Source organism: Megachile rotundata, chromosome 5 (genome assembly GCF_050947335.1).
Source record: "Megachile rotundata isolate GNS110a chromosome 5, iyMegRotu1, whole genome shotgun sequence".
In the NCBI taxonomy this organism is placed as follows: Eukaryota; Metazoa; Arthropoda; class Insecta; order Hymenoptera; family Megachilidae; genus Megachile; species Megachile rotundata.
In genome coordinates this window covers 2,504,867-2,522,298 of record NC_134987.1, presented here as the reverse complement: position 1 = coordinate 2,522,298, position 17,432 = coordinate 2,504,867, and the positions used below count along the sequence as shown (strand labels likewise).

General features: G+C 51.7%; 3 protein-coding genes across 3 annotated transcripts; 2 read left to right on the top strand and 1 right to left on the bottom strand.

Annotated features, from left to right (window-relative positions):
• Positions 1–3,200: 3,200 nt before the first annotated feature.
• LOC143264465 (uncharacterized) lies at positions 3,201–6,848 on the top strand. Its single transcript, XM_076531827.1, has 2 exons — positions 3,201–5,275; positions 5,977–6,848. The coding sequence occupies exons 1-2, from the start codon at positions 4,292–4,294 to the stop codon at positions 5,998–6,000; spliced, it is 1,008 nt and encodes a 335-aa protein (XP_076387942.1). The 5' UTR covers positions 3,201–4,291; the 3' UTR covers positions 6,001–6,848.
• Positions 6,241–7,431, top strand: LOC143264502 (uncharacterized). Its single transcript, XM_076531977.1, has one exon. The coding sequence runs from the start codon at positions 6,241–6,243 to the stop codon at positions 7,429–7,431; it is 1,191 nt and encodes a 396-aa protein (XP_076388092.1).
• A 1,462-nt stretch (positions 7,432–8,893) lies between these two features.
• LOC143264501 (uncharacterized) lies at positions 8,894–9,493 on the bottom strand. Its single transcript, XM_076531975.1, has one exon. The coding sequence runs from the start codon at positions 9,491–9,493 to the stop codon at positions 8,894–8,896; it is 600 nt and encodes a 199-aa protein (XP_076388090.1).
• Positions 9,494–17,432: the final 7,939 nt, after the last annotated feature.

Genomic DNA, 17,432 nt, shown 5'->3' with positions numbered 1-17,432 from the left:
TAACAGCGGGAACGAGAGGCGCAGGCGAAAGTGAATGCAACGGTTATAGGAAAGAAACGCGAAATTAAGCAGTACCGAGCGAATCGAAAATAGGTAGTTGCGACGGGATGCGGTAACAAGCGATGCACGGCTTATTAAGATAAGAGCGAGTGTATGCGAAAACGCGTAGAAGAAGGGGAAGAAAATACAAATCCTTTCACTTAGTATCATATTATTTATTTATTTATTTATCATCTATTATTTATTATTTATTATTTATTACTTATTAATACACCAATATATTTGCGCGTTCTAGTCTTTCGTTTAACTTACAATAAATTAGCTTATTCTTCGTCACTATGCGCTTGTCATACGCTATCAAACAAAATAGAATATCACATAAGTAGGAATCTAGGGAAGGAAGTAGGAAAGAAACAAAGCGGAAATCGGGGGAGGGGGTTGGGGGGGAGGCGGGGGCGGACGATCGTAAGAAAAGGAGAACGGAAGCGACAATATTAGAAACATTAATAGGAAATCAAGCACAGGAGAAAATAGGGAGGGCAACAGCGGAGGTAATGGGGGTGGGCGGGGGCGGGGGTGGAGGAAGTAAGGAAATAAGGAAAATAGACGCAGGAAAGAAACAGATATAGCAGGACATTTAGATTCCAGATTATAGTGATAATAATAGTAGTTAGAAATAGCGTTTGCGGGGGCGGGGGTGGGGGCGGGGACGGAAGTAACGAGATTACAGTTAAACGACTAATTAACAGGGTTAGACTTACCTTATTTCTTAATACTACGACGATGGCGATACATAGGTGGGAAATGGTGGGGAGAGGTCGCGGTTTCTTGCCGTATGTTCTCGCTCACCGAGAGGAGGTGCCGGGTGGACGTTACAAGTTCAGCTGGGGGTCGGTGCTACACGCATGGGAGCCTCCCCTAGTTCTTGACGTGCCTCTCGGGCCAAATCTCTTTGGTTGAGGGCAACCATTCCCCACACATGGAACACATTCGCGAGGGATGGGGGGAGAGTCTTCTTTCACAACAGCGAGCGATGGCCTAGATCAAGGGGACTATGCCGTTTCCGGTACGGAAGCCTTGGCGGGTTGCCGCCACCCCTCACCTTTTTATCTGGGCTATCTTCCCAGATGTCCGGTACTGGATTTCTATCTTCCTTAAACAAAAAAAAAAAAAAAAAAAAAAAAAGGTGGCGGAGATATCCATTCGGATATAGAGGTGGTCACTTAAAGTATCTGTTCGAACAACGGTTAAAATGTTTTGGAACGAGCGTTCTGTCTCGCTCGCTCGTCAGCTCGCGCGAATGCTGAGCATCTGGGCGAGGGTGACGCGGGGGGCGGAGGTAGCCTCCAACGATATATGTTTTGGTTCCGCGACGATTAACTCTCTCGTCGTTCCGAATTGTAATCATCAACTTCGGCAAACTAAACGATATTTCGCTTTTGAGATATCCTCGCGATCAATTAGACGAACAGTAAAACGTACTGCTTCGGGGACTTCTCTCTTTGTATTTAATAAGTTACTTAGTTAAATTAAAAGACATTTTTGATTTGTGTGTGTATCGTGCGATTTATATTTAATACTTTTGACAAATGTACAGTTCTTTTTTCGTTTAAAATATATAAGTTTATTGTTCCGTCGGAAGTCCGGCAAAACCTATCGTTTTATTTCCTCGGGAACAATATCTAACTCCACGAGATTCTCGTCAAGAGCGATATTGCCCCAACATTTGGTCCTTCGAGCCGGATACTTTCGACGAACAATTCTTGTGACAATTTTCGTGAGTGCTTGAAAATAATCGCTCGAAGACTGCAACTCATCGCCGGTTCCTGCCAATCTTCACGATTTGGACTTCGTGGCTCTGGAAAGGAAAAGGAAGATCAGTTTTTTTGGAAATTTTTGAGCGCAGTGGCGGTAAGAAAAGATAAGCGTTGTATCTTTTTCATTGCCAACGGTTACAAAACGTTACATTGCCGTTAGTAGCGGGCGCATTTAAATCGACATCCTGGGTGACCTTACCGTGGAGGCGAGACGTTAACAGTCGTCGACTCCGTATTGTTGCCACCCATAACAAAGAGGTGACAACGGTCGACCTCAGCGCTCAACCGTTTCTATCGCTCGCTGTTTTTCTGCTTCTAACAACAAAAACGGAACATAACGTTTTGTCAACCGTACCATTTCGATACAAATTCAAAACTCCATAATAACGAAATGTCTTCACCCACTTTCGACGATCTACTGCGAGAGCAAACGGAGTTGGCCGGTTGGATCCAACGGTTTTGGACGAATCTATGCAAATTGGGGAAGGAAAAAATCACACGCTCGGTGCTGGTTCAAAGGAAAACCCTACTGGAGCGGTACTGGGATTCCTTCTTCTCGGGCCATCGACAGTTGATGCGGTGCAGGGAGGCATCAAAGTCAACCTACGTGCAGAATGATCTCTTTTCGGAAGTTGAAGAGGCCTATCTTGACGCCGCGGCAAAAATAGATCAACTGGTAGAGGAACTCCCCAACGCGGGCGCCGCGGGGGGAGCTCCTAATCCCTTATCTATTCTTTCGCAACCTCATCTGCCGAAAATTCATCTACCTACGTTTTCAGGCAACCCACTGGAATGGGAGAGTTTTCGCGATTTGTTCAGGAGTCTAGTACACGACGTTCCGCACCTGTCCAACACCAAGAAACTTCTCTACCTGAAGTCCAGCTTGTCCGGCGAAGCGTTGGAGGTCATCCAAAACACTCCCATCACGGAAGCGGGGTATGACGGAGCATGGGAAGACCTCGAGGTTCGGTACGGAAACACTAGGCTGCTGTCCTTCGCCCATCACCGAGCCATCCTGACATGTCCACCAGCTCAACGGCAATCGACGTCGGAATTGAAGCGCCTGTTGGACACCTTCAGGCAGACCATTCGAGCCTATTCAGCATTGAAGAAACCTGTAACGGCGTGGGACGAGTGGTTCATGTTTTTATTAAGTCAGAAACTTGACAGAACCACTCACTTGGCCTGGGAGACGTCCCTCGCGAAAAGCCGAGAAATCCCATCCTTCCAGCAATTGGCGGATTTCCTCGAGAACCGGATACAGGCTTTGGACGCTGCTCAGATCCCGGAATCGTTGATCAGATCCTCCCCGCAAGTCAAAGACGTTGCGCCTAAAATTAAAGGAGAGTCGAGCGTGAAAAAGACACATTCAACGATCTACGCAGCATCGGCAAAAAATCTGACATCTCGGAAGTGCCTCTCCTGCAGCGGAACCCACAACATAAGCTACTGCACAAAATTCAAAGCACTCTCCGCCTCGAAGCGAAAGGATCGAGCCATTCAATTAAAAGCGTGTCTCAATTGCCTAAACGCAGGCCATGAAATGGCGAAATGCCCTTCGCAACAGGGTTGTCTGGCGTGCGGAAAGCGTCACCACACGTTACTCCACGAGGCGATGCTTCTCCCTGGGTCAACGGTGTCTCACGCATCGACGGTACAACGGCCATCCGAGGATGAAGATCTCTTCAGGGCCACGTCATGTACGTCATCTGCCACAAACCGGGGAATTGCGCTACTCGCCACCGCGAGGGTCAAGGTGGAGGCGCCATCGGGGGACTCCATTGAAATTCGGGCGCTGCTGGATACCGGCTCCGACACGTCCCTCGTAAGCCAATGGGTCGTACAAACTTTACGCTTGCCACGGCGGGCGGTTCAAGTGGCCATCTCGGGGGTGCAGGATAGGGAAGCCGGCGCAGCGACCAGTGAGGTTCAATTTTCGGTGCGCTCCAAGCTACAAAAGGACTTCACACTTCCCGTCCGCGCCCTGGTGCTCCAGCGTCTGACCTCGCTGATACCGTCCCAGCAGATGGACAACAAAAATTGGCATCATCTACGCGGCGTTACACTGGCTGATCCTGGCTTCGGTACACCTTCCCGAGTGGATCTTATACTCGGCGCGGACGTTTGTGGAGCTCTCTTCCTGGACCAAACTCGAAGCGGAGGTACTCGAAGGTACCCCAGTGGGAAAATTAACGCCTTTCGGTTGGGTTTTACTAGGTCCCACCTCCAGACGCCAGGCTGGGATTGGTTCTGTCGCTCGGACGTATCATTGCCGTTGCGACGACACCACGGAACAACTACTCCAACGATTTTGGGAGGTGGAGGAACTTCCCAATCGATTGCCCTTGTCGCCCGAGGAGGAGAATTGCGAACGCCATTTCAAGGACACGCACTCCCGAGATGAAAGCGGTCGGTACTGCGTACGCTTACCTTTCAAGCAGGATCCCAGCAGCGCTTTGACGTCGACGCGAGCTATGGCTTTAAAATTCCTGTTGAGCTGCGAGCGTCGATTGGCCTCCAACCCTCAACTGGCGGAGGGTTATCGGGCCTTTATGGGGGAATACCTCGATCTCGACCACATGGAGCCCGTCATGGATTTAGAGAAGAAGACGAACGCCTATTACCTGCCGCATCACGCCGTGGTGAAGCGCCACGACCCTTTGGCCAAGCTGCGCGTCGTCTTCAACGCCTCATTTCCGACATCTACGGGAAATTCTCTAAATGACTGCTTGTGCACGGGCCCGAAACTTCAGGCGGATCTGTGGCTCGTACTTACTCGCTGGAGACTATTCCGAAACGTATTTACCTCGGATATCGTCAAAATGTATCGCCAGATTAGTGTGCACACTCTGGACCGACAATGGCAACGCATCCTGTGGAGGAAAAAACCAGATGAACCAGTTCAAGATTACGATTTATCTACAGTCACTTACGGGACATCCTGTGCTCCGTTTCTGGCCCTTCGGGTGCTCCAGCAGCTGGCCGAAGACGAGAAAGGAAGGTTTCCATCGGGGGCAATCGTCGCCAAGCGTCACACCTACGTTGACGACATACTGGCGGGGGCGGACGACGAGGGACTGCTGCAGGATTTAAAAAAGGAGGTCGTCGCCATCTTCGAGGCAGGGGCGTTCCACTTGGCGAAATGGGCTTCCAACACCCCGAGCCTGCAAGAAAAGGGCCAGTCCAAAGAATGTCTCTTCCAGGAGGCCTCTGGAATCGGGACGCTTGGGGTGCTTTGGAGCCCCAAAACCGATTCATTTTCACTCCGGGTGAACTTACCCGCAAACCCGTCCGCTCGATATACCAAGAGGCGAATTCTGTCCGAAGTGGCCAGTCTGTCCGACCCGCTAGGATGGGCTGCACCAGTGCTCATTTTCGCCAAGGTCTTGATGCAGGATCTCTGGATACTCGGCGTGGAGTGGGACCAGGACCTGCCACAAAAGTTGCAAACCTCTTGGGTAAGCTTTAAGGAGTCGCTTTACCTACTTAACACGCTAAACATTCCCAGGTGGACCCATTTTACGAGTGGCCATCAAGAGCTCGAGTTGCATGGCTTTTGCGACGCATCTCAAAGGGCTTACGCAGCCGCTGTCTACTTGCGAGTGGTCCGGGGAGAAGCTATTTTCACTACGTTATTTGTGGCCAAAACCAAAGTGGCACCGGTGAAAACAATAAGCATTCCGCGCTTGGAACTCTGCGGGGCGGTCCTCCTGGCCAAGCTGATCGTCCAAGTGAAGCAAGAACTCGACATACCTGCTCCCATAACAGCATGGACGGATTCCACGGTGACGCTGCACTGGATAAAGGGCCACGCATCTCTCTGGAAGCCATTTGTGACTCATCGAGTGGCGTCAGTCCAAACCTGCGTCTCCCCTGACCATTGGCGACATTGTCGAACGTCAGAAAACCCAGCGGATCTGGCAACTAGGGGGATCGCCGTCACCGAACTGAGAAAATCCAACCTATGGTGGCAGGGGCCCGCATGGTTGACCACTCCGTCCAATACATGGCCACCTCCACTAGTGCTCGAGGTCGAAGACATGCATGAAGAAAGGGCCAAAGCAAACGTCTTCTCGGCCAGCGTTGTTGAGGGGAACGACTTCCTTACGCGTTTCTCATCCCTTTCGCGCCTCAAATCGGTCATTGCATACTGCTTCAGGTTCAGCCTACTCACCAGACGTAAAACCTGCGAGACTGGACACCTGACCGCCAAGGAACGGGCCCATGCACTCCTGAGTCTCATTCGGCTTTCCCAAGGGACTAGCTTTCCGGAGGAAATTCAACGTCTCCAGCAGCGTAGCGAAGTAAAGAAGACGTCGCCTCTCGCCTCGCTGAAGCCCTTTCTCGATCCTCATGGGGTGCTTCGGGTGGGGGGCGACTGGGGAACGTGCTGCTTCCTTACGAAGAAAAGCATCCAGCGATCATGGCGAAAACGTGTCACTTAACGAAGTTATTAGTGGAAGACGCTCACCTGCACACTTTCCATGGTGGACCGCAACTGACCAGGAGCCTGCTATTAAGAAAATTTTGGATTCTCCATGGCCGTCCTTTGGTCCGTCAAGTCATAAAAAATTGCGTTCGTTGCGCAAGATACGGTGGAGTTCCAGCCAAGCAATTGATGGGACAGCTGCCTCTGGACCGAGTGACCCCGCAGCGTGCTTTCCTCACATCAGGCGTGGACTATGCAGGACCCATAATGCTGCGTACTTCTGCGGGTCGTGGACACAAGTCATACAAGGGTTATATTGCAGTATTCGTATGCCTGACAACACGAGCAATACACTTGGAAGCAGTTTCATCACTTACCTCAGCATCGTTTATCGCGGCTTTCCGAAGATTTGTGGGGCGAAGAGGCCGCTGTGCCACCATGTGGAGCGACAATGGCACCGTTTTCCATGGCGCGGATAGGGAATTGCGATCCATGTTCAGCAGCGCGTCGAAATTCTACAAAGAGGCCGCCGCTTTGCTCGCAACAGACGGGACGGACTGGAAATTCATTCCCCCCTACTCTCCGCACTTCGGGGGCCTGTGGGAAGCGGGCGTTAAATCGGTCAAGCACCATCTTCGACGCATTATGGGAGATGCAAAACTAACCTTTGAAAAAATGTCCACACTTCTCTGCCAGATAGAAGCGTGCGTGAATTCCAGACCGTTACAACCGCTTTCGGATGTTCCTTCGGACTTGTCGGCGCTCACACCCGGACACTTTCTTATCGGGGAGCCGACGTGCAACGTCCCCGAACCCGAACCGGAAAGCGGTGATGTATCCCTAACAACGCGTTGGCGAAAAATTTTAACCATGCGATCTCAATTTTGGCACAGGTGGAGACGAGAGTTTTTACAACACCTTCAACCGTTCCCAAAGTGGCGCCAGCGGTCCGAAAATCTGGAGGTGGGCAGTTTGGTCCTCTTGCGCGACGAACTACAACCACCGGCAAAATGGATGATGGGCCGCGTCGAACGCGTTCATCCAGGGAAAGACGGCGAAACTAGAGTGGTAACGCTACGCACTATTAACGGCTCAGTGACGAGACCAATCGTCAAACTGTGCCCCCTCCCAGTTCCGACCGCTGACGTCACTCAACGCGACGCTTCAGAAATCAAGAAAAAATAGATTCCGCGTCGTTTCGTAAGGTTTAAGCTATTCACGGCGGGCGGTCTCTAAATTCTAACAATTTACTTTATATTGTATTTACATCTTTATACTTACCTTGAATTTATCGCTTTGCTTTACGTTAATTGCTATTGTCCGTCCGCGCGTCGCTTCATTTGCGTTTCTCTTGTCACTGCAATCTTATTGTCGCACAAGCACTTTCCTACGACTTTCTGTTCACTAGTCTAACACCTTACGTTTCTGTTCCGTTGATTCGGACTTGTAAATATTTTCTATTTTGTAAATAGTAGTATTAAGGCTTGCGTATACGAGAGAGTGTTTGGGTTATGAATGGAATTCTTCGCTGCACGAAGAAGGCGGGCGGAATGTTCGAATAACGGTTAAAATGTTTTGGAACGAGCGTTCTGTCTCGCTCGCTCGTCAGCTCGCGCGAATGCTGAGCATCTGGGCGAGGGTGACGCGGGGGGGCGGAGGTAGCCTCCAACGATATATGTTTTGGTTCCGCGACGATTAACTCTCTCGCCGTTCCGAATTGTAATCATCAACTTCGGCAAACTAAACGATATTTCGCTTTTTCGCTTTTGAGATATCCTCGCGATCAATTAGACGAACAGTAAAACGTACTGCTTCGGAGACTTCTCTCTTTGTATTTAATAAGTTACTTAGTTAAATTAAAAGACATTTTTGATTTGTGTGTGTATCGTGCGATTTATATTTAATACTTTTGACAAATGTACAGTTCTTTTTTCGTTTAAAATATATAAGTTTATTGTTCCGTCGGAAGTCCGGCAAAACCTATCGTTTTATTTCCTCGGGAACAATATCTAACTCCACGAGATTCTCGTCAAGAGCGATATTGCCCCAACAGTATCCACCTCCTCCGCCACCTTCCAACCGGACACGCGCTGCGCCGCAGAGGGCGTCGCCCATGAAAGGTCGACGATGGACTCCCCTTGCGGACGCACGCACCTGTTCACGGTACCCCGGTTTAACAACCGGAGACCGTTCGCCGCCGCCCAATCGAGCACCGCCTCACCCCTCGCGTCGGTGCGGGGAGACCCCCAGGCTTCAGCCTTGGAGTTAAAGTCTCCCAGCACCAGGAGCGGACGGGGAAGGCAGTGCGCAATGCACGCTGACATCCCGTCCAGAAACTCCTCAAATCTCGCGAGGGTCCAGCTGGGCGGTGCATAAATGCCCACCACCGCGGTTCCGTCCCAATTCACAGCCACGAATCCTCGGCCGCGAGTGATCAATTCGCAGACCGAGGACCCGGGCAAGGTGGTCCACGCGATTGCCACGGAGCCCACATCGTCCCCAAATCAGTGCGGATGTTCGGGGACTTTATAAGGCTCCGCGGCCACGGCCAACCCTACCTGCCATTCGGCCAGGGTATGGACGAAAAGGTCCTGAGCCCTAGCCGAGTGGTTCAGGTTGGTCTGGAGGAGACAGCCCTTAAAGGGCATTATTTCTCGATTTCCATTGCCCCCTCCAAGGCTCCTTCTCCCGGGCCACTTGCAGGCACACCTGCGACTGCCGATGGGGCAGAAACCTTTGATGGTTCAGCAACAGCTGCCTGCTCCTTGCGGTGCTGTCTACCTCTGCGGCGGGAAGATTGGGCGCAAGATTTGGCACCCAGTCTATGTCCCGCCGGCCTCCCCAAATCCGAGCACAATGGGCACTTGAGGGCCGCTGTGCATTGTCCCGCACGGTGACCGGTCTCACCACACCTATAACACCGGTCCGACCGGTCGTCATGTCCAATGCACCGCTGCCTGACATGACCAGCTTCTAGGCAGCGGTAACACTGAAGTGGCCTTGTTGGCAGGGCTTCCACCCTAACCGACAACCAACCAACTCGAATCCTCCTTGCGGCTACAATCTTGTTTGACGCCGCAAGGGGGTAACGAACCCAAACAGTCCCCAACCCAGAGGGGGACATCCGGACTTCACCTGCCCGGATGTCTCCCGTGCCGCAGCCAGTAGCTGCAACAATTGCGTCCACTACTTCTTTCGTGGTGACAGATGCATCCAAGCCAACAATGCTGCATTCGCCGCACTTCATTGGCCTGGCAACCCGGATTTCCGTCCCCTCGAAAACCTAACCTAAGCCTAATGTAACCTAACCTAACCTAACCGTGGCAGCGTCACGCGTGACACCGTTGCGTTATGATTTTGTACTATAGAGAGTATGATAGAGAATGATAGAATACAATATAACCGTGACAGTGTTACGCGTTACGTTACGATATATATACACACATATAAGTGTTTAATGAAAAGTAATAGAAAAAAAGGACATTGGATTCGTGTAGTCTTATCTTTTTATTATTTTTCTTACCTATTCGATATTCGACGTTTCGCTAGGCATCGTATTGTACTAACTGGGATATACATAATACATCAATTTCTTTTACAAAAACAAATTACTGAAGCTGAAAAGAGAATTATAAAATATGCAGAGTATCTGGTTAAAATACGAGCAGGTAATTATGTATTTCTCAAATTGTCACAGATACAAAAAAATATTTCATTCATTGTTATTTTCAAAAAGTTTTATAAAGGTCGCATTTTACACTAGAACTATCAACTAGTTAAAATATCTGGATTCAAGTTTCACATTTTATATTTCAAAATTTTGTTGCCGTGTTTTTACCGAAATGTTCGTCATATTTTTTTGAGATAAAGAACGGTTGTATACTGTTTTATTAATGCTTCAATAATTACTTATTTGTCCATTTTATTTTCAAGACAAAATTGTTAAAGGTCTAATATCTACACAATATGTTACTGGTGCTGCCATCTGTCGTGCATTGTCGGCAGACATGTTCGTTTGTTCTCTGGTTTTTAACCGACTTCGAAAAAGGAGGAGGTTACTCAATTCGATCAGTATATTTTTTTTTTTTTTTTTTTTATTATTATTATTTTCTATGTGTGCCCGCCGATTACGCCTAACTGGATGGACCAATCGGAACGAAACCTTTTGCATCTGGTAGGTTCTGACTCCCCAGAGTACAACCCCCCGACGCAGGATTGGAGATGGTGGTGGCGCAGTTAATTCGGAAAGTTGAGGATTTGTCTGCGGAGCTGAGGGGCAGGAAGAAGGAAAGGGCGGGCAGCAGCGGCGCACCGCGCAAAGCCCAGCCTAAGCCCCAACCCAGGGCGGCCCCAGGATCGGCCGGTGTACGTCTTGAAGCCGCGAGGAGAGCGGCACCGATCGTTGCTTTGCCAGTGGCCCCCTCCTCGTCCGCTGCGCCACCACAGCAGCGAGGAGAATTGTGGACCACGGTCCTGGGCCGCAAAGCCACGCAGGCGGCGAAGAAGGAGGCGCAACGCGCGGTGGGCCCCGCCCAAGGGGCGAAGAAGACATCGAGCAGGCCATCAGTGGCCCCGAGAACGATGAAGTCAGGGGTCGCACAACAGACCGAGAAGAGAAAGGTCAGGGTTCCGCGCCCGCCAAGGACAGCGGCGGTGACCCTGACCGTGCCACCAGGGGGGGAGGCGACATATTCCCAGGTCCTCAAAAAAGCGAGAGAGGCGATTCCCCCCCAGCGGTTAACCGAGCTGGGAATAACGGAAGTGAAAATAAGAAAGGCGGCCACCGGGGGCCTGGTCCTGGGTATCCCAGGGCAAGAGGGAAAGGCGAAGGCGGCCAATTTGGCTGGCCAATTACGAGAGGTGTTTAGAGACTCGGAAGTCAAAATTGCCAATCCGGTGAAGACGACCGAGATCCGTCTTTTGAATCTGGATGATTCGATCGAAAAAGAGGAGGTGGCCCAGGTCCTGGCGGAGCTAGGAGAGTGCTCCGTCGAAGACATCAAAGTGGGAGAAATAAAGAGGGGCCGCAACTCTATGGGGACAATCTGGGTCCGGTGCCCCCTAACCACCGCCAGAAGAGCGGAGGCAGCGGGACGCGTCAAAATAGGGTGGACAGCGGCCAGGGTCGACGTACTACCGGCCAGGCCTATGCACTGCTACCGCTGCCTCCAGAGGGGGCACACGGCCCAGCAGTGCAGCGAGGAAGTCAATCGTTCCACAAGATGCTACGCTTGCGGAGAAGGGGGGCACAGGGCAGCGAACTGCACCAACAAACTTAAGTGCCCCCTATGCAGCGACCTCGGACGACCCAGTGCCCACCGTCTGGGTTCAGCCGGATGTGTGCCGCCGCAGAGGAGGAGGAAAACACAGGTAACTGAAAAGGAAAAGGAGAAAAAAGCAGCAGCGCCTGTTGGAGAAAAGGGTGGGGACAACTCACCTGAAGGGGGGAAACGGGGGGGTGACTTACCTTCAATACTACCTTGTCCGCGGTACCTGAAACGGAAAAGGGGAGGGGTAGCCTACCGGTCGAGGGGGAAAGGGCGCATATCGCTACTGGGGACGTCGCGTCACAGCGGGCTACTTCAGCCGATGAAAGCGCCATGGAGGTGGCTGAGGACCGTGAACAGTGATGGGGCCATTGAGCCCCATTTTACAGAGCAACGCGAACCACTCGGCGAGGGCCCAGGACGTCTTCCTGCACACCCTCGCCGAGTGGAACTGTACGTTGGGGATAGTTGCGGAACCCTACCGCGTCCCGGACCAGCCTAACTGGTTCGCGGACGCGGAGGGCCGCGCCGCGACAGTGGCTATAGTGTCGCGTGGGGTATCCGGCTCCCCCCCCTGTACCGCGATTGCAGCGGGTAGGGGAGCCGTCGCGGTGCGCTGGGGGGACGTAGCGGTGGTGGGCGTCTACGCTCCACCCAGCTGGCCTCTCGCAGAGTACGAGGAGTTGTTGGATAGGGTGGGGCAGTTAGCGTCGCGTTGCCCCACCCAACGCGTTCTGGTCCTCGGGGACTTCAACGCGAAGGCTCGCGAGTGGGGTTCCCCGAGGACCGACGCGAGAGGCCGGGTAACCCTGGATTGGGCGGCGGCGCAAGGGCTCCTGTTGCTCAACAGGGGCTCGGCGAGCACATGCGTGCGGCCTCAGGGTGAGTCTGTGGTAGACTTGTCCTGGGGCTCCCCTGCGGTCGCGCGCATGGTTGCGAGCTGGCGGGTGGAGGAGGAGACTGAAACATTAAGTGACCATCTTTACATCCGCATCCAGTTCTCCTCCGAAACCCGGCGTCGCCGGGGTGGACGCCCACCGCCGAAAAGATGGGCGCTGAGGAGGCTAAATAGTGACATGATGGTGGCTGCGGCCCTCGCGGTTAGCTGGCCGGCTTCTCCGGCTGGGGAGGTCGCGGACGTCGAGAGCGAGGCTCAGTGGTTCCGGGGCACCATGCAGGATATCTGCGACGTAGCGATGCCCCGGGCCACCCCTTGCCCGCGTCGGGCGGCGTACTGGTGGACGGGGGAGATAGCGCAATTGCGCAGTGCATGTCTCCCATTGCGTCGCCGGTATTTGCGCGCCCGACGGAGACGCAACCGCGACCCCGCGAGGGAGCAGCAACTTTGGGGCTGCTACCGGGAGGGGGTAGCGGCTTACAAGAAAGCCATCAGGGAGTCCAAGGATCGAGCCTGGGACGAGTTCCTCGGCTCTCTTGAGCGGGACCGGTGGGGTCGGCCTTATAAATTAGTTATGGGGAAGTTGCGGCCATACACCCCACCGGTTACGGAGAGCCTCGACCCCCAGCTACTGGAGCGCGTCGTGGAAACTCTATTTCCGCGTGACGAAAATCCACCGGCGCGTTCCGGGTCGTCGGCCCGCCTTCAGTGGACCGACGATATGGGGGTCTCGGACGAGGAGCTCGTCTATGCCGTCAAGAGGGTCAGTGCACGCAACACCGCACCAGGCCCTGACGGCATCCCGGGCCGGGCTTGGGCCTTGGCACTCCCATTTTTGGGTGAAAGACTCAGGGGCCTCTTCAGCGCTTGTCTGAAGCACGGGAAGTTTCCGGACGAATGGAAGAAGGGACGGCTGGTCCTCCTTAAGAAAGACGGAAGACCGGAGGAGGAGCCCTCGGCGTACCGGCCGATAATTTTGCTAAATGTGGTCGGTAAGATCTTTGAAACTGTCATAGCTAAGAGATTGACAGATCACCTCTCCGGAGATGGTCCGGACGTGGCCGAATGGCAATACGGCTTTAGGAAGGGGCGAAGTACAATCGACGCGATTCAGCGAGTGAGAGATATCGCCCAGTCGGCCACGTCCAGGGGCGGGGTGGCGGTGGCTGTATCACTGGATATAGTCAACGCATTCAACACCCTGCCCCACAGGGCGATAATAGCGGGACTTGAGAGACACCAGGTTCCCCCGGAGATAAGGTTCATTATAGAGGACTATCTCCGTGAGAGGTGGATCGTGTGCGTAGATCGGTCGGGCGCCGAGCGGAGTTGGAAAGTCGAGCGGGGCGTGCCCCAGGGCGCGGTACTCGGACCGCACCTGTGGATCGTGGGGTACGACCCCGCTCTGAGGGCCCCACTGCTACCGGGATTATATTTAACTTGCTTCGCGGATGATACGCATATCCTGGCAGTGGGGCGAGATTGGTCGAGGACCAGCCGTCTCGCCGAGTTGGGTGCAGCGGTGGTCGTTGCCGAGATTCGGGCGCTCGGGCTGGAGGTGGCTCCCCACAAAACAGAGGCCATGGCTTTCTGCCATAGGCGTGGGGACCGCCCTCCGCCCGGAGCGTTGGTCCGGGTAGGCGGGGCCGATGTCCAGATCGGTTCCGAGATGAGATATCTCGGACTCCGGCTGGACAGCCACTGGAGATTCAAGGCCCACTTCGACGCGTTGGCCCCCAGGTTGGAGCGTGTTGCGGGCGCGTTGGCGCGCCTATTGCCCAACCTGCGGGGTCCTAGTGAGAAGGTGCGCCGGCTCTATATGGGGGTCGTGCGGAGTATGGCCCTATACGGCGCCCCTGTTTGGGCTGCCGACCTGGCTGCCAGTCGCCGCTCGCAAGGTGTTTTGCGAAAAGTGGAACGGCGGCTGGCGGTCAGGGTGGTGATGGGGTACCGCACGGTATCCTACGAGTCGGCTATGGTTCTGGCTGGGGTAATTCCCTGGCGACATCAGGCCGAGGTGGAGGCAGCGGTATACAGATACCGCTGCACTCTCCGAGAGGAGGGCATAGTAGAGGGTGCCCAGCCAGGACCCAGCGTCGAAGAGGTGCGGCTCCAGGCCCGACGCGCTGCTGTCTCCCGCTGGAAGGACGAGTTGTCCTCCAGCGGGGCCGTGGGGAAGCGCGCTGTCGGGGCGGTCCATCCGCGACTGGAGCAGTGGATGGACCGCGGCCACGGGAGGCTTTCGTTCCGGGTCACGCAGGTGCTCACCGGGCATGGTTGCTTCGGGGAGTACCTGTGCCGGATCGGTAGGCAACGATCACCGGATTGTTACGAGTGTGGCGCTGGGCGCGATGACGCCCAGCATGTTTTGAGTGGGTGCCCTGCATTTGCGTGGCAGCGGCACCAACTGGCGTGTGAGCTTGAATGTGATCTCGAGTGTTTGAGTGAAGTGGTTGAGCGCATGCTAAAAAGTGATGAGGGATGGAAGGCCGTCGCCTCCTTCTGCGAGAAAGTGATCTCGCGGAAGGAGGAGGCGGAGCGTGAAAGAGAGAGGCGTGGTGTGATTGTGTTGAGGAGAGGGAGACGAGGGCGATCCGCTTCTCGGGCGCCCTCTTGAGGGTAGTGGGCGGCGCGGCTTCTCCGCGTCGCCCGCACGGCGTGAATGGTGGGTAACTGGATGTGTGCGTGTGTGTGCGTGTATGTGTGTGTGTATGTGTAGTTTAAGTTGAGAGGAGTGGTGGGATGGGGATCGCGCCGCCCTCCCCGGCGTCGGTCCTCATCCCCTTGTGCGAGTGTAGGCGGTCTCGGTCCGGGGTGTCGGAGTTCCCGGGATTGACCGAGGCCGCCATGGCCGCAGGTGTCATGGGCGGGGGCCCATGGCACCATTGCACGCGGCCAGGTGTGTGGAGACGACGGCGGGCGTGATGACGTCGTCGGCTCCCATAAGGGTGGGGTGGGACTTATTGCTGTGGGGAGGCTTCTCCTCCCCACGAGATGGGCGATGGTTTTTGTCGCATGGCGGCATTTTGGCGGGCTGTGGCGACGAATATGGCACGATCCCATAGCCCGCCATGCCGCCGAGGGTGGGCATCACCGAGGGGTTTTAGTGGGTACGAATCCCACACTACCCCCGCTCCTCCCCCGGGGAGTGGGGGCGTCTTTCGAAGATTTCCCCTCGTAAAGAAAAAAAAAAAAAAAAAAAGGTTCTGACTCCCCATTGGTACCATTATCAAAAAATTTTTCATTTTTTAATTGCAAAGTATTGTTATTGCAAAAAAACCGGCAACTTTTGAAATAAACTTTTCTCGATTTTAGTGCGCTTTTAATATCTTATCACGGACATGATTCTGAATAATTTTATTCATATAAAAATTTCGCGGAAAGCTTTAGTTTTCGAGATATTAGCGAAAAATTGTTGTTAACTTTTGAAATCAACTTCGACGATTTTAATGTCCTTCGAATATATTGTTAGGTGCGTGGTTCTGGACAACTTTTTCCTCTTGCATAATTGATGGAAAGCTTTTGTTTTCGAGATATTAGCGAAAATTGTTGTTAACTTTTGAAACCAACTTCGAACGATTTTTGTCCTAATACGTTATTAGTGGCGTGATTCTGAACGAGTTTTTCCTTATGCATAATTCACGGAAAACTTTAGTTTTCCTGATATTAGCAAAAAACTATTGTTATTAATATTAGTGGAACGCTCCGTGCTATGCACGGGAAAGACAAGAAAGGGCAATTACAATGCACTGTATCAAAACACTAACTAAGCTTTGCCGCTTTGACGCGCGACTTATGCAGCAAGATGAGTTCACGCTGACGTTGGTGTATTATTCCCATTGCTTGGTACAGTCTCCGTATCGTTCTAAAAATGCATCAATTTGATTTGTTAGAAAATTTGTTGCGCAGGATCTGCTATTATTTTATGGATACTTTGAGCCTTGCGCAGTCCTAAACCGTAAGAGATACACATGCGCAGTAAATTTTTGCAAGGAAAGTTAACAAAGAACAAATGGATGAAGCACCCTCAATCATGATGTAATTAGTTTGTACTTGTCCCTGAAAGAGTGTCCCTTATTTTTTTTTTTATGCATGTTCGCCGGTTTTTTCCTAGGTGGGTGGTGCGATCGGAACAAAGCCTTTCGCATCTTGTAGAGTCTGACTTCCCATTGGTACCATTACCAAAAATTTTTTCATTTTTTAGTTGCAAAGAATTATTATTGCAAAAAATATTAAAAAACGAATATCCATGTTATCTTTTACATAATTATGTTCATGGCATTTACGCAGACAAAAAAGAGCCCGGAAGAACTGTCTCACAGTATCCTATACAATTCTCCCCATTCCACTAAAAAGCGTGAAATAAAATAATTTTAAGAAAAAAAATACGCCGACTTCGAAATGCACTAAAAAGTATAAAATAATTTCTATTTCCTAATGAAGTAATTTCTATTTCATTCAATCATACAATTACGTAACAGATATGAATGAAACCTATTTACTCGTTAGGTATTATATTAAATACATTTCAACCTTTTCGGAGGCGGCGCAAAATTAAAAGATTATTTTGAATATGTTATTTAATCTTGCGCCGCCTCCGAAAAGGTTGAAATGTATTTAATATAATACCTAACGAGTAAATAGTTGTTCAGAATCGTGTCCCTGATAACATATTAAAAGGACATGAAAATCGTCCAAAGTTGATTTCAAAACTTTTCAACAATTTTTCGCTAATATCTCGAACACTAAACCTTTCCGCGAAATTTGTATAGGAACAAAATTGTTCAGAATCATGTCCGTGATAAGATATTAAAAGCGCACTAAAATCGAGAAAAGTTTATTTCAAAAGTTGCCGGTTTTTCGAAATGCACTAAAAAGTATAAAATAATTTCTATTTCATTCAATTATACAATTACGTCACAGATATGAATGAAACCTATTTACTCGTTAGGTAGTATATTAAATACATTTCAACCTTTTCGGAGGTGGCGCAAAATTAAAAATACCTCAGTAAACGTTGC

Bases quoted from the DNA above. Each gene is read 5' to 3' on its own strand.
- LOC143264465 (XM_076531827.1), top strand. From the start codon at position 4,292: ATGGCTTTAAAATTCCTGTTGAGCTGCGAGCGTCGATTGGCCTCCAAC. The intron at 5,276-5,976 runs GTAAGCTTTAAG...ATACTGCTTCAG, and splicing joins AAAAGTTGCAAACCTCTTGG to GTTCAGCCTACTCACCAGAC.
- LOC143264502 (XM_076531977.1), top strand. From the start codon at position 6,241: ATGGCGAAAACGTGTCACTTAACGAAGTTATTAGTGGAAGACGCTCAC.
- LOC143264501 (XM_076531975.1), bottom strand. From the start codon at position 9,493: ATGAAGTGCGGCGAATGCAGCATTGTTGGCTTGGATGCATCTGTCACC.